The sequence below is a fragment of the Typopeltis vanoorti genome, chromosome 14 (assembly GCF_054136105.1).
Source record: "Typopeltis vanoorti isolate ZY-2024b chromosome 14, IOZ_Tvanoo_1.0, whole genome shotgun sequence".
In the NCBI taxonomy this organism is placed as follows: domain Eukaryota; kingdom Metazoa; phylum Arthropoda; class Arachnida; order Uropygi; family Thelyphonidae; genus Typopeltis; species Typopeltis vanoorti.
Window position 1 is genome coordinate 56,499,022 of NC_143562.1, and position 25,762 is coordinate 56,524,783.

Sequence of the window (25,762 nt, forward strand, 5' to 3'; positions counted from 1 at the left end):
GGTGGAAGAGAAAGAGAAGAAGATAAGCTATGAATGCCACATGCTTAGTGATATGACTTTTTTCATAAATTGCACTAATCTCAAGAAACATGGTCTCCTTTGCAAAGACTCATCTGAAAAAAAATATGATGCAAAATTTCATGTTGGCCACTTTCTCCAGTAATTGTGCCAGCAGACATGCATCCACTTTCTTTCTCTTTTTATTCATTTCTTAAATTCACTTATGCTACTACATGGTTCTTTCTCACCCATCAGATGATGGATGGATTTGAGTCCCTTATGAACAAATCTTTGCCATCTGGCTCTCTCTCTCTCTGAAGCTTAATAATTGACCTTTCCTTCAAAGACTGTAGCCAAGTTCTTTTTTGGTCTGCCTTTTGATCACCTTCCTCCAATGATTCCATTCAAGACTATATCTGGTAATCTCTGAGAGGATATTCTCTGGAGGTGTCGAAATCATCTTAATTGCTGTTTAAGAATTATGGCTATGATATCTTCTCTATAGTTTAATTCATGTTTGACTTGCTCATTTGTTTTGTGTTATGGCCAGTGAATCTTATTTATTTTTAAATTTAAGTATTTCATTTTAAATGCTCTGATTTTCTGTATTTCTTTCTGATTAAGTCTGTGTGTGAAAACTATATGAAACCATATAATCATGGTTTCATATAGTTTTAGTTTGAGATTTTTTTGAAATGCTGTTATTTTTCCATATTTTTTTTCAATGCACACCATATTCCATGCTTCAAGCTAAGCCCACCAAGCTACAACTGTTTCTTCTGGGAAAAAAAAGTGCCAAAGTCTTCCTTTTATACACAGTGGCATTATACATTAACAGATGCAATTCTACAACCACACTTGGTTGTAGACTTTGATTTTCTTGTATTTGTACAAATAGTATAGCTTCCTTTTTTTGTTAGCTTAACTCACCAAAAGAAGAAAAATAATTTTGCATATAAATTTATACATGTATTTCATATAAAAATAATATGTTTTAACAGAACATTTAAATTTGCACTTGAACTTTCAGTTGTCTTAGATTAATCTAAATACAATTACTTGCATATTGATTATACATGAAAATAACATTAAAATTTGCATCCAAATAAAAAAAAACTTTTGTTTCAGTTGGTAATCCTTTTTTTTTTTTCATTATTTAAAAAAAAAAAAAAAACCAGTTTTGAACTTTCTTCTACTAGCATAAACAAATTATTTTAGCCATTTTGAATATCTTTATCTTCAGTACTCATGTTACTTTGTCATCACTTATTTTTTCACGGTACTCCATTTCCAAACTTTTTATCAATAGCCTTCAAAACATTTAGCTACCCTCCTGATTTTTATCTTCTCTCTTTTACCAAAGTCTTTCCATGAGTTTCTTTTAGCTACTTCTACACATTGCTTTGCTTTCTTATTTTTTTCTCTATTCTTTCAGAGCATATGATGACTTACTTGCTATGAACTTTCAGTCTGTCATCTTCTTTATTTACATGATGAAATTTTATTGGCTTTAACTTCTAAAGTCCCGAAGTTCTGATCTTTGCAGATAATTTCACAACATATCTCTCTGGCTGAATCAACTGATGCTGTCTTCACAGTCTGCCACTAAGTTCACCATGGTTGGTTTCTTATTTTTATTTTTATTTTTTTCTTTTCATATTAGTTGCCTTTTCTAATTTGAAGAAGGTTCTGGGAAGAGTAAGAAGAAAAAGAAATGGCATGAAGAAAGTATGGAGAAGTCACATTTAATAAATAGTATCAGTGAAACTTATTATAGATTCAGGAATGAGTTGTTATGTTTGTATATGATTGCTAGCAGTATCAGAAACAAGAGAAATGGTTGCATTGATTGAGTTCATCCAAAAATTGTTGGAATAAGTGAAACATGGTTGGATGAGGATGACATCCTGACAGGAATAGAGATGGAAGGGTATAATGTATTTTGTGAATAACAAAAGAGTAAAAAGGGAACTGGAGTGCTATTGATGATAGAAAAGAGGTATATCCATACAAGGTAGAGATGCAAAAGAAAAATAGTGGTAGTGGTTTAAGATAGAGATGAATAGAATGAAATACTTTGTTGGATGTCGTTAGACCTGATAATGTGAAATGTAGTGGCCAGGAAATGTATAAGCAAATTAGCCAAGCAAATGGGAAAAGGGAAAATTTCAATTAAAAATGATTTTAATTGAAAGTAAAAAAAATGAGTTTCTTGAGTTTTGAAGAGACAGCTACCTCAGACAGAGTATAACAGAGGCATGCAAGGATTGAGGGTCTTGGATTTGATCATTTCATCAGATGATGTTATTATAAATGATGCATCAAATCTCCCTCCATTTGGTGAGAGTGACCATGAAGTGAGTGCCAAGTAATCATTCCATGATTATATTACTGGACTTCTATGAGGAAAGGGTATGTGTGGAACTAAAATGATGATTATGAATATCTCAGGAGACAGCTTGGAATTGTTAGGTGGAAAAGAGATCAATGTAGTAGAAGTAATGTCTAAATATGATCCAAAGGTCAGAAGGGTAAATAAGGTAGATGTGAAATGGATGAATGAAGAGATTAAGCATGCAATACAGAGGAAAGAGGAATTATGTAGACAACAAAAGAGGAGTGGTAATAATTAATTCCATGATGAATACAAAGAATAGGCAAGGAAGGCGACTCAGTTGGTAAGGGTAGCAAAAGTTCATTATGAGGCAGTTAGCAAATGAAGCCAGAAAAAGAAAAACTGTAGGGAGTTCATTCAATATCTACCAGCAAAATATGAATAATTGTGGTAGGATGGCATTGATTGGAGAAAAAGGTATAAGTATAACTGTTGCAGAGGATATAGTTGAAATATTTAATGAGCAGTTCATAAAGGTCTTTCATCCTTGTGAGTGTGACATCATGGAGAGTTTGAGAGCAGTGGACAAGGAGGAAGATAGACTGATAGTAAGTGATAATTTTGAAAAATTGAGCAAACTTCATGTTAATAAGGCTGTGGGACTTGATGATATATGATATATCACTGCATATTTTGAAGGAATGTGCTAGGTAGTTCACATCTGCCTTGACATATTTGACTCGTATGAGTTTTTTTCATATGAAGTTTCACTGGGTCAAGTTCCAAAGGAGGGTAAGAGACTATTGCTTTATAAATTAGGTAACAGAATTCAAGCATCAAATTATATGCCAATCTGTGTGTCAGGTGTTGTGGTTCAAGTGTTGGAAAGACTGGTGAGAATCAGGGTCGAGAATTGGTTTGACAACAATGGTATTATCTTTGATGAACAGCACAGATTTGCTAAAGGGAGGTCATGTTTTAGTAATCTACTCATTGCAATAAGGTGACAGCAGCATTGGATGTGGAAAATGGATACACAGTAGTATACTCAAACTTTCCAAAGGCTTTGATAGATTTCGGCATGATAATTTGATAGTCGAACTAGAGCAGATGAGGTTAGTTGGATAATAGACTAGTGCATTGGATTTGATATTGGCTGTCTGATAGGTATCAACAAGTTGTATATGGAGAGCAATATCCCAGAACAGGAAAGTTGCCAGTGGTGTGCCTCAGGGGGCTGTTTTAGAGCTATTGTTATTTAACCTGTATGTTAATGATATTGGGGAAGATTTAAATAGGGATACAGCTGTTTGCAGATGATGCAAAGTTGGAACGAATTATGAGGAGTAGAGAAGATGTATCCTTACAAAGACTTGAATAGACTGAGTGAATGGGTACAGGATTGAGGATGCCAGTAAAGTGTTGTAAAATGTAATGTTTTAAAATTTGAAAAACAAACATGGGATGTAGAATTTATTCTTGGTTGGGATATATTATTGGAGATGGTGGAAATAAGAGATCTTGTGGTGATAGTGGATAAGGATCTGAAATTTAGAGGACATATTTCCAAAATTGCGAGGACAACACAACGAATTTTGGAATAATGTCAAGGACAGTGACTTGCATAAGTGAGGAGATTCTTATTCTATTGTATATGACTCTGATTAGGCTACATATGGACTACTGTGCACAGATTTTGTCATCTAGTTTTCAAGCAATTCACTGAAATGGTTTCTGATCTCTGGAATGTTGAATATGAAGAAAGGTTGAGATGATGCAGTTTACAGAGTCTAGTTTTTAGGAATAAAAGGGGTGATGTGATAGAGATGTACAAGTTAGTAAGGGGTTGTTATAGGATTAATGTTGAAAAGGTTTTTCATAAAATGGCAGGAGATTGGGAGAGAACAAAAGGTCATCCTTGGAAGCTGTATAAGGAGAGTGTGAGAAAGGATTAAATGTGTTTAAGGCACAGTATGTCCACGCGGTTAGCCTAGTGGCTATGTGCTTCGCAACCATATGCCTGGGGAAGGGGTGTCCTGGGTTAGATTCCCATTGCCGACATGAGCTTAAGGATCTTCCTCAGCCATAACCAAGTTAACCAGTCTTGGGCGTGGACAGCAGAGTTTTTTCCCCCTAGTTTATCTGGGGTTTTTCATCCCACAAGCAGGCAAACTGGTCCCGTGAACACATGGATCTACAGCCATAAATACTTAACCCCCCCCCATGAGGGGGCTCAACTCGTCCCAATAGGGATAGGGAGAAAAGGGAGGAAACTCCATATGAATAAAAAAAAGACACAGTATGATGAACTATGCCTATGACAAAAGGACCTCCTAGGCGAGTCTGTGACTCCATGGCTCTTAGGATAATAATAATAATGATGATGATGACTTAAAAAATTCTTTCACTTTTTTTCTTAGTGAAATCATCTGTGGAACCATAGGCACAAATATGTCTCATTGTCGAATAACCCATTTTGATATTTGCCCATGTCATCTTTGTGACTAGTGTGGAGTACTGACAGATTCTTATATGTCAGTACTCCAATATCATCAGATCTTATATTTCTTTCTTCTAAGGTGCTATTGATTTTATCAGTCCACTTAGATGATGAAAAAAATTTTTTCACTTTTTTCCTCAGTAGAAGCCAAACCTTTTTTCTGCCATCCTATCAAAGAAACGCTTGTTTTGCTAACATTCCTTTCCCATTTTGTTTAAATTAAAGATGCCGAGAAATTATATTGTTTAATCCTTCATCTAGTTATTTGTAAGCAAACAAAGTTTGCACATGAAGTGTCTTCACAACTAGGCTACTTGTATATAGAGGCTAATGACTTCACATTAATTGCCTTAATATCCCATAATATAAAGCACACATTCTTTCGGGCATGAAGAATGAGCATGGTGTAATAAGGTGTTAATGGTACCAGCCTTTTGACTAGGATGATGGATGTAATGGCCTATATGAGGCTTTTTCCTAAAAACTGAAAATTGTATACTTTCATCTGGTTGAAGAAGAAGAATTAATAGAGCTGAAAAAGACTATTTGGTTAAGGTGAATTGGATCCTAGGATTAAGTGCATTTAATTTAAAAAAAAAAAAACCCTACTTTCCTCAGAGGAAGGGCCATTTCAAATTGCAAAAATATCATTCACATAATCTGTACCAAAGTGTAAGTCTTGGTGAAATGTTATCAAAGAGACATTATTCAAAGTGTTCCGTAAAGAAGTTGGCAGTGACTGGGGAAATAGGACAGTCAATAGCTGTTTCATCAATCTGTTGATATAATTTGTTTTAAACGGTGAAATAACCAAAGTGTATCACAAAATCAAATAGTTTAACAATATCTGATGGAATTTTTTCTTGAAGTAATTCAGTGTGTCTGATAAAGGAATATTAGTGAACAAAGACACAATATCTAAGCTGATCATAACATTGGAAGGACCTAGATGAGAATCACAAATTTTATTTTTAAATTCCAAAGCGTTTTTTTTTTATATAAGTTGAAGGTTTTTTGGAGGGTTTGTTAAATGTTGAGTGTTTGCTAAGTTTTGATAACTTGGTACATTTTATAATAGAGTAACGAGTTTGATTGGAGAGGGAAAATGCTTATACAGTGTTTTTCTTGATTTTGATAAGGCAGTTAATAGAGCACCACCAAACTACTTTGAAATTCAGCAGGATGGGGAGGGATATTCAGTTGACAGCTTGGTTACAAGTATGGTTAACAAATAGGAGCCAGCAAGTTGTGTATGGAGTGAGGTCCCAAAAAAGGAAAGTGACAAGTGGGCACCGCAGGATTCTGTTCTCTGACCACTGTTATTTAATTTATATAGTTCAACATTTGAGAGGAATTACTGATTCAGTTATTTGCTAATGATGTTAAGAAGTTCTGATGTTATGTTGCTGCAAGAGGATTTGAATAGATTGGTGATTTGGACTGAAGAATGGGGATGTTGCGAAGTGTAAAGCCAGATAAGATGTAATGAGATTTATCATATTGGAGGATTTTTGCTCCATGAGGTGGAGAGGTGAGAGATCTTTGGGATCTTGATGGATAGGGTACTGAAATTCAAGGGACATATTGCAAAAGATATAAAGGTTACCCAGAAATTTGCTGCTATGATATAAAGAACCTTTGGACAAGGAGCTGATAGTTTCACTGTATAAGGCATTAATCAGTCCTGCATTTGGATTTCTGTCCACTTACCGTACTGCCTTGTTATATGGGCAATAAGGAAACAGGGCAAGCAAAGGACTTCAGAGGCAAATAACTGAGACTGTCTTAGGACTCTGGAATGCAGAAAATATGAGGGCAGATTACCACCCCAACCGGCCATGATGTCTATAGACGTTCAACAAAATCTGGATACGATTCTGTAACACCTATTGAATAACATGGATAAGAAGTGCAATTTGGTCTCGCTATTTCATACACCATGGCCGGTAGAGAGGTTAAAGGAATATGTTCTGCAGAGCTTTATAGAATTGGAGAAGAAGAAGTGATATGATTGAGACATAAATGGTGAGAGAAACGAGTCAGAAACTGGGAAATTATTGCAAAGGGTAATAGGCGATGGTAGAATGAGGTCATTCTGAGAAACACTATAAAGGTCAGATGAGTGATCATCTGATCTTTATATTTGTTTTTTTATTTTATTGCAAGTGGTGAATGAATGGCAAATGCTCAAGTGCAGAATGTCAAGGGAAGATACGTTGTTATTTTGGTCGATTTATTACTGATTTCTGTTGTTTTCAGTGGTCATTGCCTTGAATTTAATTTCTTTCCTGATGTTGATCAGATCAACTGTTTCTCTTGAAAGAGTCTTATTAATTTTCTTTCCACTTGCTTTTGGAATATAGTTATTTGCTGTTTCAATCAGGATCATCTTTGTCTGGCTCCATAATCCATCTGATGTTAGAATTTTCTGCATGTTGTAAGACCTCTTAGAATCTTTCTTCACTTCTGCTCATATAAGCTTCAGGGATTCTGGTAAAATCATATATATTTATAAGCTTGTTCTTTTTCTGTTTTTTTTTTAAATGGATCCCAATATCAGCAGTCAGCATTTTGATCCCATCCACAGTCAGCTCCATGACAAGTTTGAGTTTTTTATCACCGTCCATCTTCTAATCTTTATATAGTCTATTTGATATCTGATCTCCAGGTGTCAAGACTTCTTTTTATGTTGGAAAAATGTGTTCATATTAGATAGTTCATTCTCAGTGTAAATATCTATTAGCTTTTCTTGTCTCTGATTTCTAATACTCAATCCAAATATTCCATACACTTTTGTACTGTCATTTATACAACTAACCTTGTTGATGTTTAGTGGAGGAAACATATCTAACATTAATAATTAACTAAACTTATTTAGATAATTGAATTATTAAGCCAATATTTCACCTTGGTCACCAAGACATCTTCATAGACAAAGAATTGTACTAAGTGCAGGTACACCAACAAGAAGGTAAACAGAATGATTATAAAAGGTAGCTCCTACAGTCCTAACTAGTGTCCTTTATGAGTGCTGTGATGGAATCTTGCTGAAGGTCTCAAAGATTTTGCAATGTGATGCAGCCAAAGTTTGGATAATGTTGTCACTTATGGCAGATTCCAGAGATAGTCTCTCTCTAATTTAAATGTTTCTATACAGGAGAGAGGTTTCCCCCCCATTGGATCTGGTGATCTGTATCCCTGGAATGGCTGTAGTACAGATGATGGATATGGTTTCTGTGTTCTTCTAGACAGATATTAGCTGTTCTTCCAATTTTTCTGAAGTATATAAGTTTTCAGGAGCAAGAGATACTGTAGACTTCAGGATAGTCTAGATCAGTGGTTCTTAATCGGTGTTCCCTGGAACACTTGTGTTCCGCGAACTGGTTACAAGTGTCCTGTCGGTGAAAGATGTCACATGACACTTTACTACAAAGCACGCCAATCTTGCTTCAAAAACTAAAGATTATTTCACGAGATTGTTGGACATGCAAGTTAAACAAGTAAAATATTTTGAAAAGACTGTTAAAATTTCTGATTAGGCACAACTTGCATCACATAAGGTAGCTGAATTAATTGCTGTAAAATTAAAACCACATATTATAGCAGAGTCTTATTACTAACTATTATAATAATGGAATTAACTCACGTAAATTATTCTTTATTCGTAGAATTTTCACCTGAGTATCACAGGCATCATCAGCACAGGTACAAGGCTAATTAAACAATAACTGTTATATTCACAAAGTGCCACCTAAGGTTAAATTTCCTAAATTTATTTAATTATTTTTTTTTAAATTATTTAGTTATTTAATTATTAAATAATAATTATTTAATTATTCAATTATAATAATTTTAAAAAATAATATAATAATTAGAGAAATTTAGGAAATTTAACCTTAGCTACTTAGGTGGTGCTTTGTGAATATAACAGTTATTGTTTAATTAACTTTGTACTGATGATGATGCCTGTGATACTCAGGTGAAAAGTCTATGAATAAAGAATAATTATTTACATGAATTAATTCCGTTATTATAATAGTTAGTAATATGTCTACTCACAGTATTTCCTTACTGAAACCTTATAGCAGAGTCTCTTATTTTACCAGCATGGTGTGAAATATTAAACATTATGTTTGGCGACGAAGCAAAAAAGGAAATTATGAAAATTCCTCATTCGGACAATACAATAAAAAATAAAATTAATAATATGTCAGATGATATAGAGAAAACAGTTACCAATAAACTTTCCAAACAACAAACTCTGAAACAACTCTTGAGGAATTTTGGCTTTTTGTCTAAGCTGAATACCCGCTCTCTCCACAAGGGCACTGAAAATTTTGTTACAGTTTTCATCATATTTGCGTGTGAGCTCGGTTTCTCAATATTAACCCATATAAAAACTAAAAAGCGTGAAAGACTTACTAATATAAACAAAGAGATGAAGGTATCTATATCACATAATTGCAAAAGCCAACAAACTCAAGTATCACATTAAAATAAGTTCCATTTTTATAAAAGTGCATATTTTTCCATGCATATTTTTATTGTTAGTTTTATGACCCTAATGCTTTTAGTGTTCTCCACATTTTTCTTATAATCAAAAGTGTTCCATGACTTCAAAAAGGTTAAGACCCACTGGTCTAGATCATGGAGAGGATTTTTTGGTGAAAAGATAAAGGTAACTAATTTTTGGTAAGGCCTGAAGGAGGTATCTGCTATACCTTTTAAGAATATGTGTTTTTTCCGAGTTGCCCCAGATGTAGGAGATGGAAATGGAATTTTTGTGTTTTGGATTTGTGTGTGTGTGTGGGAGGGGGAATTGGAGGATGGGCAGAGAGCTCTGTTAATTTTGTTAAAGAGGGAGCCATTGGCTAAAAAGTGTCCTGAATGTGTTTGATTTCAGTGGAGAGGCTAATATGGTCCAAGCAAATAGTTCTAACTCTATTTACTAAGGTTTTGATAACACCATACTTCTGGCAAAGGTGGCCGTGCAATAGATGGTTATTGTTTTCTTTTTTAACGGGGAAACAGATCCTCAGTTTTTTTTCTGTTGAGGTATGCAAAAAACGTTTCTAACATATCCTCACTATGTGGCCAAATGGAAAATACTTCATCAACACGACATAGCCGTATTATGAGTTTGGGAGGGGCAAAGTTTAGGGCAGTATTTTCAGAATGCTTCATGGGTGTGTGTGTGTGTGTGAGTGGGGGGAGATAATCCATAGATGTGTCTTCAATCTGCATATAGATTTTTCCTGCCAGGTAAATAGCCAAAGAGCATGGTGAAAGTGAATAAGGGTAGTATATTGGGGTTGGGGGGGGGGGGGGTGCATTGAGAATGTGAATGAGTTTTCAGAGTTTTTTTAGGAGTGCATTAGTGAATAGGGAGGCTATATTAAAGCAGCCCTGATGTTAGTATCTTTTGAGGATTATATCTGACAAGCAAAATTTCTTAATGCTGAGTTCTTAACTTGGGAAGATGCATAGCCGGTAATGAGAGAGAGAGAGAGCTCTTTGGTTAAGTGTTCAGCCATTTTATAAGTAGGGAAACCAACACTGATTATGGGTTTCAAGGGTATGTTCTGTTTGTGTAGTTTTTGATAATCCATTATTAGGTTAGAGATTTATGTGAAATATATACATTTTATGTGCCAATCTGTATCTATATTTTTGCTCATGTTTAATTGTCCTATTTATCTTTCAGTAGATTACTGCTGCCATCTACTGGTAATTGAATGAATTAAAAATATCCTTAAGGCATTTTTGATTATCTTAAATGACTCGAATGTATCGCATTTCAAAAATAAATACCCCATGCATTTTTGTGAAATTCTATAAGGAAATTGTTGTTTATTAATTGTGATGTTGTACAGGCGTATAAACATTTATGGTATGGTATAATGCAAATGCAATTTGCGATTATAAATTGAACGAACTGACCCAAGGTGGTGTTGTAAGAGAAATATGAATTAATTACAGACAATCTTCCTCCTTGAGCAACTAGGAAAATCTCTCTCTCTCTCTGCTATAACAAAAAAGCCCTTATGCAAAGCTAAGCATTATTAAATCTATACATTCCCTCTGATTAATATATATATATATATATATATATATATATATGTACTAGAGTGGCTCCCCTCCCGATGCCTACGGTGCCCAACCCCCAAGTTCCGGACTGGTAGGCTGGTTCTCCTTGAATTCTGATGACTCGAATTTTGAAGACTCGACACTCAGGGTAGCCCCTGAGTTTCAAAAAGTTTCAAATAACTTGACAAAAAATGTGACAACAAAACATTACAAAAAAAGGCTTATTATTTTATATTATAGAGTAGATATATATATATATTTGAATAGTTTCAGGAAGCCAGGATATCACTTTGCCTAATAATTTTTTGAAAACAATCATCTAATAGATTATTACTGTTTTGTTTATGATTGCTAGTTGAAATTTGTATTCATGTGTTCTTGGGGTTGCATTATTTTTTCCTCCTTAACAGCTCCTTCATATCAGAGGAGAACACAGAGAAGGTATCAGTTTAGGGAAAATAATCATTCACATCAGGAGGTATGACTAATTAAAAAAAGAAACGAAAATAGTATGCATGCATATATATATATATATATATATATATACAGGGTGTTCGGGATAAATTTGACATATTTATAATTAATTATATTTTTCCGTAAGTTACATGTATTAACACACACTTCTCTTCATTTAAAAGTTTGGACCCTTCTTCATTCATATACAAGATGTCAGAAAGGATGGATAGCTGGAACCCACCTGAATCATGGAAGAGAATAACTTGTATCATGATGATTCGTGCCCGCCATCAAAATAAGGATATTACGACTGCTGCCCAATGCTCCCTGAATACAGTAAAAACAATCAGGCATGAACTAGAGACTTGCAATGGTGACTACGAGGATGTAGCAAGAAGAAAGATCCCTAGCAGACGATCTGATTGCGTTCGTACAGCAGAATTCCTCGCAAATCTGCAAGAACAGGTGTTGAAGAACCCTGGCATTGGAATTTGGGCTTTGTTCGTGGAGTTGCTAACTGTAGTCAAGCCCTGGATAACAAGGGTAGCCAATGGTAGGCCGTATGTATGGCAGCAGGATTCGGCCCCTTGCCACACCTCTGGGAAAAGTCAAAAATGGTTGTCTGAAAATTTCTACGACTTCACCAGTCCAAATGTTTGGCCTCCAAACTCCCCAGACCTTAACCCCATGGATTATTTTGTATGGGGCGCAGTTGAAAAAGACACCAATCGCACTTCCAGTAATACAAAAGCCCAGTTAATGGATAAAATTAAAACAGTTTTTGCGGCCCTTCCCAGGGAGACTGTAGCATCAGCTTGTTCGAGGTTCCGAAGCAGAATTGAAGCTGTGATCGATGCTAATGGTGGTTATTTTGAGTAAATCTTGTTGATAGTATTGTAATTAACTCTGCCTGTAATGTTTTTTTGTCAATTCATTAAATTTAATAGATACAAAGAAGATTTTCTTTTTCCTTACGAAACTGTCAAATTTATCCCGAACACCCTGTATATATATATATATTTTTTTTTTTTTTCAAGTAAACAGTACTAGTTCATTAATAATAATGTTTTCAATTACATTAACATGAAATTATTTTTTGAATTTCTGTGCATTTATTCATATTATTTATTATGCATGTGATCACTATTAGTTATAAAATTGTATATGAAAAATAAAGCATAGATTGTTGAGGAAATAATACCTCACCATCTGCTGAACATGCATTAGGACTGAAAGAAATTTGTATTTTATTATTACAGTAAAACCTTGATATAACGGACTAATTCGGGCAAGAGGATATCCGAAAGCCCCTTATATAATATAGTAAATTTTCCGAATGCTTATGTTAAATAATTGACAAATTAGCTAATTTACATGTTTTTACTTATGTAGAAACTTTTATATAATTAAAATTAAGTACTGTATCTATGAAAAGTTTAATTTCACAGAAAAGTTGTAATTTTAAATTTATATTGAATAGGTCTATAAAATGCGTATGTACAAATACCATTCACGTGAGTAAACAAATGCACATTACTAGGCGTGACTTAGCACACACCAGAACATCGGCCAGCATGCGTTAAAACTGCTGCAGAAAGTCACGCCATGACTAAAGAACTAACTACAGCGGGATTGGTGTGATCAATGCTAATCATTCGGCAAACATGTTTTATGAGTGGTGACTCATTTATGTCGTCTAAATTACTACAGTGTTTTTCCAACATATGATGGCCTATTTGCCAATATTTGTTAAAAATAACAGGAAATTAATACCAAAAAATAACCTGTCAATTTTACACATGACATACGGACTGGAAATTTTGTCCGTTAAATCGAAGTCTGTAAAATCGAGGGTTTACTGTATTGTTATCACACCATCATCAATTTTCACCAAAAGTTACATTTTTGACATGGTGCTCATCTTCTTTTTTCAAAGGGTATAGAGCACTATCTCAGATTTTCTTTTTTTTAGAAGTTAGATATTTAAAATTATTCTGTCTGCAGTTCTTTTCACAGACAACGCTATGTGAAAATGAATTCATATGCCTCAAACCCAAAACCTTTTCTATAACACCATGTTTACATAGTGTTTCATACTTCTAGAAAACTGGCTGAACTGGAATGAACTTGTTGAATCCTATCAATAGGTTCATTCTACAAACCTGTCATGGCAGGGTTTTTTCTCCCAGAAACTCAGGTTTCATCACACATACAATTTATAGACAAACAATTGGTAGTGATGATGGATGGTATGGTGGTAGTAGTAGTGGAGAAGATGATGTGTATTCAGCAAAGTTAAGTAGAGAGCCCTCCTGCAATGAGTCCTTGAATTTCCTGGAGGTGTCACATAAGAATAATCATAATCCGATTCATGCTTTCTTTAGGCTTATTTCATTTTAGTTGCTCGAGTGCTATTGTGGGAGTCACTTCTCATAGGTGACTTATTCTCATGTGTTGCAACAGGTCGTAGTTTCAGTTTTTAGCATTATTATTGTCAGTAGTATATTTTGACATTTGTCAAAAATGACGTCAAAAAACTTTCATAGTTTGTAGAAACTAGTTTCATAAATTTGACCATAGAGACTACGAAAATACAATCCTTGGCATCAGAGTTGCCTTAGCTTGCACTACTTAAAAATACACAACCACTGCCCAAGCATCCATATATTTGCCTTTTATTAGTGCATTTGATATACACAAATATTTCTACAAACATTTGGCTTTGAAATAATGTTGGATCTTTAGCATCCACTATTTCTATGTAATTTACTTTGCCAAAATGAAGCCATGTGGCTTTCTTCATTAATTAGCCATCTTTCATTTACTTTGTCGTGAATACTCACCGGGGAAAAAACTGTTGTTGCTTGCTTTAAACCAAAACAGGAAGATTCCTAGCGAAGGTAAGAAACTAATTTAATTTAATTTGTATATAAATGATATAGAAAATGGCTTAAAGGGAGATATTCAGTTGTTTGCTGATGCAAAGTTGGGTAGCGCAATAAAAAAATCAAGCTGATGTTGAAACTTGCAGGATGATTTAAATAAGCTGGTAGAATGGACAAAAGGTAATGGATGTCAGTTCAATGTGAAAAGTGTAAAGTCATGCATTTTGGGATTAAAAGATTACCAGCTGTGTACTACATTGATGGAACAGTACTCCAAGAGATTGATGAGGCTAAGGACTTAGGGGTGTTGGTAGATAGGGAGATGAAGTTCAGGGGACACATTGCTAAGGTGTCCAAGATCGCACATAGGATTACTTGGTTGTTGAGGAACACACTGACATCCAGAGATAAAGAGGTTATTATTCCCCTTTATAAAGCGTTGATACTTTCACATTTGGATTACTGTGCTCAGGTCTGGTCATCTGGATTCCTTGGAGATGAGGAGGCTGTGGAGAGGGTTCAGAGAAGAGTGACTAAGTTGGTGAGTGATGTAAAAAAATGCTCCCTACATTGATAGATTGAGAGCTTGTGGATTGCAGAGGTTGGTTGATAGGCAGAGAAGAGGGGATATGATAGAAACATTTAAATTACTGAAAGGTTTTTATAGGATTGAGCTGTGTGATAGTGATGGAAGAACAAGAGGTCATCCCTGGAAATTAAAGAAGAGTATAGTTAACAAGGGTGTCAGAACAAGGTTTTTTGCCTGGAGGGTGGTGAATGAGTATAATTCATTGCCTGACTTAGTTGTGAGCTCTTCGTATGTAAATGAATTCAAGAAGAGATATGACAGATATTGTTTTGCTAGTTTGGGTCTCCTGCGATGAGTCTACTGACTTCATGGAGATACCCGTAATAATAATAATAACTAAATTTAGCTGCGTTTTACAATTTTAAGAAGTTACTGGTACACAAAGAAATAGAAACATTTTTTTTTGTTAACTTACTGTATTTCACCTTTTGCTATTGTATTTTTATTTTTTTTTAGAGGTAGTTCTTATAGAGCCCAGTGGTAAACAAAATATGTCATTCTGACAGTTACCATTTAACTTCCTGGCAACCATCACCTGGGATCAACTTATTTACAGACAGACTTATCTTATTCCTGAGTATTAGTGATGCGGATGACTCTAATCTTGATAGATTATGACAGAGTTATCTGTAACTGGAAGTATAAAGTTCAGACTGTTATCACATCTACTCATTACAGTTTTGACAGAAAAAACTTCAGAGTATTCTGGGGCCAATATTTCAAACAGGAAAGCTACCATCAACCAAGGAAGGAAGAAGTGCGTCAGGAATACCAAAGAATAGCAATGCAACATACATAAAGCTACCTATGCTGCAAAAAAGGCATATGAGCAAGAAAGAAAAAAATGTACCTACAAGAATAATGAAACTGTGTTCTTTCAGAATGAGATGCTATGAGACAATTTACTTCTAATTTTTTAGGAAATGACCATGTAAACTAAAATATTAGTTATAAAATCTTTAATTAATAACTACATATATTTCGGCAATGTTACATTGTCATCTTCAGGGATCACAAAACAGTGATGTGTGCACACAGGCACTCACACTAAGCAAATGAAGTTGAAGAAAAGCAACTGAAGTCAGTCGTAGAGTCCTAAAAGGTGCCCCTTAGTGGGCTAAATTGGGTTATCTTGGCTGTTGGGCTGACGATCTTAGAATGTATGCCTCCCAAATTTGGGGCAGTCTCATGCACTTAAATTTGTGGAGGATTGGAAAGTTTTTCAGAGCTGAGGGTGATTCAAGGAATAATCTTTCATACTTGTACTTGCTGCACTGTGACTTTCTTCCAGTGTATTCTGTGCTGAGGCTGACTCAAGGAATAATCTTTGCACTTGTACTTGCTGCGGTGTAATAAAGTGGCCTTCTTCCAGTGTATTCTGTGGTGGATGTCCAATTCATGATTAGCAAGTCCTGATATGCTGTATTGGTGAAACCAGATGTAGTCCTTGTGTTCGGATATCCTGATATTGGCTGTCCTGCCTGTTTGGGCATAGTAGGATAGTTTGCAACTGCAAGGGACCTGGTATACTCCAGATAGGTCCTTATGTGGTTTATAACTAGTTGTGAGGTCATCGTTTCTTAGGATTTTTGTTAGTTTTATATTTTTCGAATTTTTTTGGGAAGGTTGTAGCCATTGGCTAAGAAGATGTTAAGGATATGGTCAAGTTCAGTAGTTAGGGCATTGTTATATGGACTGATTAATTTTGTCCTGTTATATAGGATTTTTATAATCCCATATTGTTGGGGGGGGGGGGGAAAGCTGGTGAATGTATCTACTTTGTGTGTGTGTAGGTTTTCTGTAAACAGAGGAAGCCAGGGATCCTTCAGGCTGGCATGTAATCAGAGTGTCTAGGAAAGGATGACTGTTGTTTTCTTTTCCAAGGTAAACGGGATCCTGGGGTGTTGATTGTTTAACACGTTCACTGCCAACTACGAGTATACTTGTATGTCGATTTACCGACCTCCTATGTCAAACACGAGTTAACCCTTAGTACAATTACCTTAATTTGGACCCTTGGATTCTGAATAAAGTGGAGAGCACATCTGGGGGCTTGGTAGAAGGGAAATAATTTCAATAAAAATATAGTATGTTATACATGTGCCTCAGAAGCCAACTACGAATATACTCATATGTCGATTACCAACCTCCTATGCCAAGCGCGAGTTAACCAACCTCCTATGCCGTAGTATAACACGTAATTTGTAAATCAATTTAAAACTAATAAAATCAATAAAAATAAAAACCAATTAATAAAATAAAAAAAAACAATTTATTCAAATTAAGAATCCACGCACAATGGTGGTTTTTCCTGGCAAACAGGACAATAATAACGTTTTTCGCGTTGTTGTTTGTTTCATGTATACACACGGCATGGCTTTGTCGGGCGATTCTTGTTTTTTGTTGGTGGTAAAATTTCCAAATAATGAAAATCCCGATTCCTTCTGATATTCTCTGATGCTGTAAGCTAGTGCGTTTCAACCATTTCAAATTTGTGCATATTTGAAATGGAAAGAACTTCCCTCTTATCCTTCCATTTGCTGACTACAACAGGACCTCTTCTTTGCCAGACAAATCCCCCTTTCTTTAGTTTCTTCTGAATAACATCTGGTGGATTGTTTTTCCTATTATTTCTCAGCGTTCCACACACGTACATTTTTCTGTCGGGTAAGCGATTCCGTCAGAGCTACAGAATAATAAAAATTGTCCATATGCAATACATAACCCCTGTTTAAATATTCTTCCATCAAGTGGAATACAATATCAGATGTGTGACCCATTTTCGCTAAAGAAGATTCTGATTTTCATGTATAAATTTTTATTTTTATCACCAATTCATTCGATTCGCATAGTTCATAGAATTTCACACCATATTTATGTTTTTTGTTTTTTATGTATTGCCAAAACGCCAGTCTACCGTGCCACAACACCATTGACTCATCAATACATAAGTTTCTGTCTGGTGTGTAGCTATTTTGCATTACGCTGTTAAAATGATCTAGGACTGGTCTTAATTTGTGCAATTTATCATTAGCTGCTTGGGAATTATCTGCGAAATGCAAATGACGCAATAAAATTTGAAATCGATTTCAGCTCATTTTAGAGCGCCAAAATGGCAAATTGTAAAGTTGATTTGTACTCCAATAATGCTCAATAGACGGTAAATTACAAGGACCCCTGTGAAGTAAAAGGTCCAAGAAATCATTTCATTTCAGGTATGTCTGTTGCTTTCTAGTTTGAAATTCTTTGACTATTTTTGATCTGCGCTTGACTTTGCTCAATATTTTGTAAAGCATATAAATTGGTTTGTTCTACTAAAATAGTGAGAAAATCTTCAGAAAAGAAAAATTCAACTAACCTATTTCAACTAACTAATTGACACTGGAAATTTCAGTATGAAATTTCCAGTGTCAATTTTAAAACCTGCAATTTCAACAATGTCAAATTGTGGAGGCTCTTGTTCTGCATTTTCCCAATAAGTAGATGTTGATGTATTTGGCTGGATGCTAACTTCATCTTCAAAAGGTTTTTCATCATCTTAGTCACCGCTAGAGTCGTCCGTAGGATCATCTTCGGAATCGGAACCAAATATTTCATGAAATTCATCATTGCTCATGTTAACATAAGCTTCTACTTCTATATCAGTAAGTTTTCTTTTACCGGCCATGGCGAAATAGAAGGTTCTTAGAGACTAGAAACTAAAACTAGACTAGACGCAACAAACACCGTCATCAGCGCATGTAATATATAGGTGGAAGTGATACGAGATTACTCTTAGTTGGCCTATGAAACAAAATTCTGTCTCTGATAAGCTATCTACGAGATTACGCGTAGTGACCTAGAAGATGGGGGTGATACGAGATTAACTCATAGTTGGCGTATGAAACAAAATTCTGTCTGACAAGCTAGCTACGAGATTACTCGTAGTTGGCGTATGAAACAAAATTCTGTCCGATAAGCTGGCTACGAAATTACTCGTAGTGACCTTGAAGATGCAAAAAGGGCTTGGCTGCAGGAACAAACTATGCCTGAGGAGCGTGGCAGCAAACATGTTGTGTGTTTAGAAGTTGTGGAGTGTATCCCCATGCAGCCAAATGGTGAACACATTATCCACATAGCCTAGCCAAACAGTGAGTTTATGTGGGGCAGAGTTTAAGGCTTTTTTTTCAAAGCTCTCCATAAATAAGTTAACCAAGGGTGGAGAGAGTGGAGAACCCATGGCTGTTCCCTCTATCTGTTTGTAAAATTTTCCTTGCCTTTCCTTTCATTAATACCTTCTTAGCCAATGGCTACAACCTTCCCCAAAAAAATATTAAAACCATCATCATCATCAAATTCCTGCCATGTACCCTCAAGGGGTGTACAGGATATAATAGTACTACATGATAAATTTACATCATTACTAACTTCCTATCAACTTTCCTCCAGATCAGTCTGTTACTTGTCAAGACTCCAATATTATCAGATCTTATATTTCTGTCATCTAAGGTACGTTGTACCGTATCAATCCACCTATATCTTGATCTTCCTCTGGATCATTTTCCTGCCAACCTGGCAGAGAACACTTGTTCTGCTAATCTTTCCTCGCCCATTCTGTTGAAGTGGCCACCTGAGATTAGCTCTGCTAATGCATTCCCGGATGCTGACAATGTCAAGTTCTTTCCTAATATCCTCATTTTTAATATGATATTGCCATTGATGCCATCTGTCCATGCCTCTAATCTTCCTCAGGATTCTCATATCTGTGGTCTCTGGTCAAGTGTTTTACTTCTGACTAAGCTCTCAGATCCATAAGTTAAAACTGGTTCGAACACTGTCTTGTATACAGCTAATTTTTCTCTCATTCCATATGAATTTATTCAATTCACTTCCTACTATACCAGCTTTATTGATTCCGTTGTCAATTTCCATATTTAATTTACCATCTTCAGTAAAAATCGTGCCTAAGTAGCTGAAATGTTTTACTTGTTCCACAGGTTCTCCGTCCACAATGCAGTTGACATTTTCAACGATTCTGCCTATTTTCATTGTCTTTATCTTTTTATTCCTGACCTTCATACCATATCTATTACAACAGTTATTCAATTTAGTCAGGGACTCTTGCAAACTTGTAGCAAATTTATTTAGAAGTATAACATCATCCGCATAAAGCAAAGAGCTGACTTTGACATCTCCAAATTTGATATCATGTTTAATACCACTTTCCTTCATAATGTGATCCATATAGATAATGAATAACAGAGGAGATAATGTACATCCTTGTCTCACACCAGATTTAACATTAAACAATCTTCCTGTACTTCCATCAATTCTAACTGAAGACTTACAACTCAAATAAAGACTAAGTATTGCTTGATATAATGCCCCATTGACACCATATAACTGTAGCGTATTGAATTGCTTCTCTCTTGGCACCTTGTCATATGCCTTTTCCAGATCTAAAAAACTCAAATAGAGATCTTTGTTATATTCCCATGATTTCTCTACTATTTGTCGTAAAGTGAAGATCTGATCCTGACAGCCTCTATTTGGCCGGAATCCAGCTTGTTCTTCACCAAGCTTTTCTTCTACAATTCTTCTCAACCGTTTCTCAAGTATACTTGCATATATCTTACCAGGAACACTCAGTAGGGAAATATTTCTGTAATTCTCATATTCAGTTTTATTTCTCTTTTTATATATGCGTACTATGAGAGCTCTACTCCAATCATTGGGAATTCGTCCCTCTGTTCAGGCTTCTGAACTATGCAGTGCAGCCACTGCAAGACTTTTATACCACCATACTTCAGCATTTCTGGTCAAATATCATCTACTACTGCTGCCTTTCCACATTTTAAGCCTTTGATGACTTTTTCTACTTCAGGTATGGATATGTATTCCTGTTGAGTGTTTTTTACCACTGTGCTATCACTGCTTGTTTCATTTAGCAATTTCTTGAAGTAATTACTCCATACTTCAAGGATATCTTTTTCTCCTGTTTTCATGTCACCTTTATCATCTCTAACTCCTTTTACAGTACTCTTTCCTCCATTTCTAAGCTTCTTCAACAACCTCCAAAATATTTTCCACCTTCTTGATATTTATTTTCTATGTTCTTGCCAAAGTCCTCCCATGACTTTTGTTTAGCTAGTTTTACACAGTGTTTAGCTTTCTTACATTTGTCTCTGTATTCTCTAAGAGAACAAGCTGACTTATTTCACAGGAACTTTTGGTATGCTTTCTTCTTTTCCTTCACTGCCTCTTTAACTTCCTGTGTCAACCATGGAGTTCTGGTTATTCTATCCTTGCAGACAACCTCACCACATGCCTCTCTCGCTGAATCAATCAAGGTTTTCTTCAAGGCTTGCCACTAAATCTCTAAAGTTTGGTTACTGTTCTCAAACTCTTTCATTTTTTCTTCAATAATCTTTGTGTGTTTTAGTCTACAGTTCACATATGAGAGCTGCTCAACTTTAATTCACTTTAAAACTTTCTTACATGTTATTCTTTTCAATATGAAATTCAATTTTATCCTGCTCAAGTCTAAATTGTGATCACTTCTGATTTCAAATCCTCTGTACACACTGGTATCTTGCACCAGGGAGATAACATCTATCAACAATAACATAGTCAATGAGACTTTTCTTATTCCTTGCCTCTTCTCTCCATGTGAATTTGTGCACATTTTTATGTTGGAACATGGTGTTAGTAATAACCAGTCCATGTCCTGAGCAGAAATCTAACAATTATTTGCCATTATTATTAGCTTTACTCTTTTCTCCAAATTTTCCCAATATATTTTTGTATGTCTGACAATCATTTCCTACTCTGCTACTTAGATCCCCAACAATGAGACCAACTTTTCCTTTTTCATTGTGTCAGATGCTTTTTTCTAAAGCATCAAAAAATTCCTTCACTTTTACTTAGTAGAACCTTCTGTGGGACCATAGGCACAAATAAGTCTCATTGTCCAGTTCCCCATTCTGATATTTGCCCACATCACTCTACTTGAGACTGCCTGCCATTCAAGAAGATTAGCCTCATATTTAGTGTTGAATACAATGGCTACTCCTTCTTTTCCTTGATTTTCATTGCCTGAATATAACATTTTGTATTTATTGCTCAGAAAGATCTCACCAGTTTTTGTCTTTTTTTTTGTTTCAGTCTCCCCTATTATGTCGATCTGGTACTTATCTAATTCACAGCTAGCTCCATTTCTTTGCCATTCAGGCATCTTATGTTGATAGTACCGATCTTTAACTCTGGTGATGTTGAGTTGGGGTGTTTTTTCTGATTTGTTCCAGTAGCTGACTTTTCGCTGTTCACCCTGGTTCCCTGGGCCTTCCCCTAGACCTACCTGGAGTATACTAGGTCGCTTGCAGTTGCAAACTGTCCTACTATGCCCAAACAGGCAGGCTATCCAAACACAAAGACTACATCCAGTTTCACCAATACAGCATCTCAGGACTTGTTAATCATGCATTGGACACCCACCACAGTATACACTTGAAGAAGACCACTTTATTACACTGCAGCAAGTACCAAGTGCAAAGATTATTCCTCGAATCAGCCTCAGCTCTGAAAAACTTTCCAATCCTCAACAAATTTAGGTGCATGAGACTGCCCCTAATTTGGAAAGCATACATTCTAAGATCGTCAGCCCAACATCCAAGACAACCTAATTATTTAGACTGTTTGGGGATACCTTTTAGGATTCCAGGACTAACTTCAGTTGCCTTTCTTCATCCTCATTTGCTTAGCATGAATGCCTGTGTGCACATATCGTTGTTTTCTGATCCCTGAAGATGGTAATGTAGCATTGCTGAAATATAGCTAGTTATTAATTACAGTTTTTATAATTAATAATTTAGTTTACATTGTCAATTCATAAAAAATTATATTTGTTTATATAAGGTGTATAAGTTTATCTACAAGAATTATGAGAAAAATTTCTGTGAATGAAAGATTGGATAGATTCAATAGATACTGGGATGGTAAAAAAAAAGACTGTTTCACAAAAAAAGACACAATTTCAAAAGACCATTTGTATGTTCACATGTATATGTACCCATCCCACTGCATTATCTTGGACATCAGATGATACCAGACCAAAGACTAATTCTTTAATTTACACTTTGATTGTTCATTAGAAATGAGTAAGAAATGTAGTGATGTTTTTGAACTAACTTTGTATTTCTAATACAGTTGTTATTAATACATTAAAAAACAAAGGCAAGGTGAGATGGTAGAGCCTGATCAAAGAGGCCAACATACTCTTTCGAGTAAAACTCCAGAAGCAGTTATTGATAATGTCAGAAAGCACATTGAATCTTTCTCAACTTGTGCAGTCACTGCAGGAGAGATTGGGGAAAAAATTCTTAGGGCCATGCTTGACTATTAAGAAAATATATTCATTATACTTGCATTCCTGTTCTGAAAGCAATATTGCAAGTATAATGAATAAGAAATGGGTCTGGCTGAAAAGTGGCTTTATGCAGATGTCTTTAATAAAAAAATTAAATTCTTTTTCTGAAAAGTGAATATGATTTGTATTTATTGGAATCCAAAAAAAAAAGAGTCATCATCAAAAACATGGATACAACAATATCAAAATGTAATCCAGAGCATAAAGTTTTGACAGCTGACTGACTGACCTTCAGAAGTGTCTTCCCACCACTTTAAACCAACAACGTAAGTTTTTAGTGAAAATTTTGGACATTCAATTTCACAATGTATGCTTCTTCCAATGGGTCAGCCCATTGCATGATGTGGAAGGAATCTGAGGAGACAGTGAGATAAGTTCAGCCATATTAAAATAGGCAGATTCTACCATTCCCTACTGAGAAGTAGAGAAAATAACATTTGGTTCTGATAACTGCTATTGGCAGAACAAGATTATGGCTATAATAATGAGCTTTATCTGGATCTTCCACAAGAATTCTTAGCTTAAATTCATTAATCAAAAATTTTTGCCTAAAGAGGCACAAATATATGGAGACTGACACGATGCATACCATGATTGATTGAAGGAGGAAGAAAATTGATGCCTTTACTATTTTGACACCATGGGACTGGCAGCAGCTAGTTTGTCAGTGCTCTGCAAGATATCCTGCGCATAATATTATTATTATTATTATTATTATTCAGGCCTTCATGGAGTCAAGAGACTCATTGTGGGAGGTCCTTCTTAGGAAACACAAAATCTATCATATCATTCCTTGAACACATTGACTGTTGTTGCTCTCACCACTCTCTCAGGCAATGCATTCCATAGTTCAACCACCCTCCACACAAAGAAACCACTCCTCACCCTCTTGCTCGCAGCTTCCTTTCCTAACTTCCAGGGATGGCCCTTTGTCATCGCTCCTTCTCGCTGTTCCACCAAGTGAAAAAACTCCCCAATGTCCACCCCGTAACTGCCTCTCAACAGTTTAAAAGTCTCGATCATATCACCTCTCCTGCTATCCACCAAACTCTGCAGTCCACATTCCCTCAGCTGATCCTCATGATTGATATTGTATCCTGAAACCATCTTTGTTATCCATCTCTGTACCCTTTCCACAGTTCATTTATCCCCCTTCGAATCCTTGGGACCAAATTTGAGAACAGTAGTCTAAGTGTGATCTGATCAGGGTCTTATACAACGGAATGATAACTCTTTTATCTCTGCAGGTCAACGTCCTTCTGGATTACCTTCGCCAACTTTGCAATATGCTCCCTGAATTTCAGTTTTCTATCAATCATCACCCCCCAGATCTTTTGTCTCCCCTACTTCCTCCAGTTCAGCTCCTCCAATCTAGTATGCAGCCTCCCATCGATTGTTCCCAAACTTCGAGACTACATTTTGCTGCATTAAACTGACATCCCTATTCATTTGCCCATCTGTCTAGTTCATTCAAATCCTCTTGCAGGGTTTCTGTAATAGTGCAGGTAATCTGCACTATTACTGATAACCCTTTCCAACTTCGCATCATCTGCAAACAACTGAATATCCCCTTGCAATTCATTGACAATGTCATTAATATAAAGGTTGAACAATACAGGTCCCAGTACTGAGCCCTGTGGAACCCCACTTGTAACCTTCTGCATCCTTGCTATTGCCCCACCATACACAACTCTCTGATACCTATCAGACAGCCAATCCTGAATCCAGTTGACTAACCCTACATTTATTTAAACCCATGTGCTGCAGCTTAAATATCAGCTTATTGTGTGGCACCCTGTCAAATGTCTTTGCAAAATCCAAAAAAATGGCAGTAGATGCCTTTCCCCCATCAACTGCTCTTGTCACTTTATTATAAAAGGTAATCATATTACTAAAGCAAGAGCACCCTTAAGAAATCCATGTTGATTCTCACAGATAACATTACCCTCATCTGCCTAACGCTATATATAGTCCCTCACTAATTCTCCACGACCTTAACAACTACTGATGACACACAAAACTGGCCTATAATTAGACACTTCCAGTCTGTCTGCTACTGTCCTTATGCAATGGCATTATCTTGCCTTCCTTCCATTCCTTTGGTACCTTTCCTGCAGCCAGACTTTTATTGAAGAGTCAGGTCAATGGAGCCGTCAGTTCTTTAGCACATTCTCTCAAAACCCTTAGTGAAATACCATCAAGTCCCACAGTTTTACTGACATCCAGAGTACTCAGTATTTGGAACACATACTGAGTACTCTCTCCTCTTGCACCTCTAAACCCTGAACCTGCCCTATCCCTCTAGTATCAAAACCTTCTTCTCCAGGATGAAATACTCCAATAAAGTGCTTATTGAAAACTCCACTATGTCCTCTACATCAGTCACTCTATTCCCATTTTATCCTGCAATGTCATTCTTCTACAGTCATTTCTCTTCCTACTGGCCACATAGCTAAAAAATTCCCTAGGATTTTCTTTGATCTTAGTGCCAATCTCTTCTCATATT

The 25,762-nt window shown here is 35.8% G+C and overlaps 1 protein-coding gene across 1 annotated transcript in view; it reads left to right on the forward strand.

The window, feature by feature from the left end:
• Positions 1 to 25,762, forward strand: part of LOC150099499 (dnaJ homolog subfamily B member 12-like) — a 241,175-nt gene that overhangs the window by 138,599 nt on the left and 76,814 nt on the right. Inside the window, exon 6 of the mRNA XM_090403692.1 lies at positions 11,333 to 11,400. Coding sequence (XP_090259818.1) covers positions 11,333 to 11,400 — 68 coding nt within the window. The remainder of the gene's footprint in view (positions 1 to 11,332; positions 11,401 to 25,762) is intronic.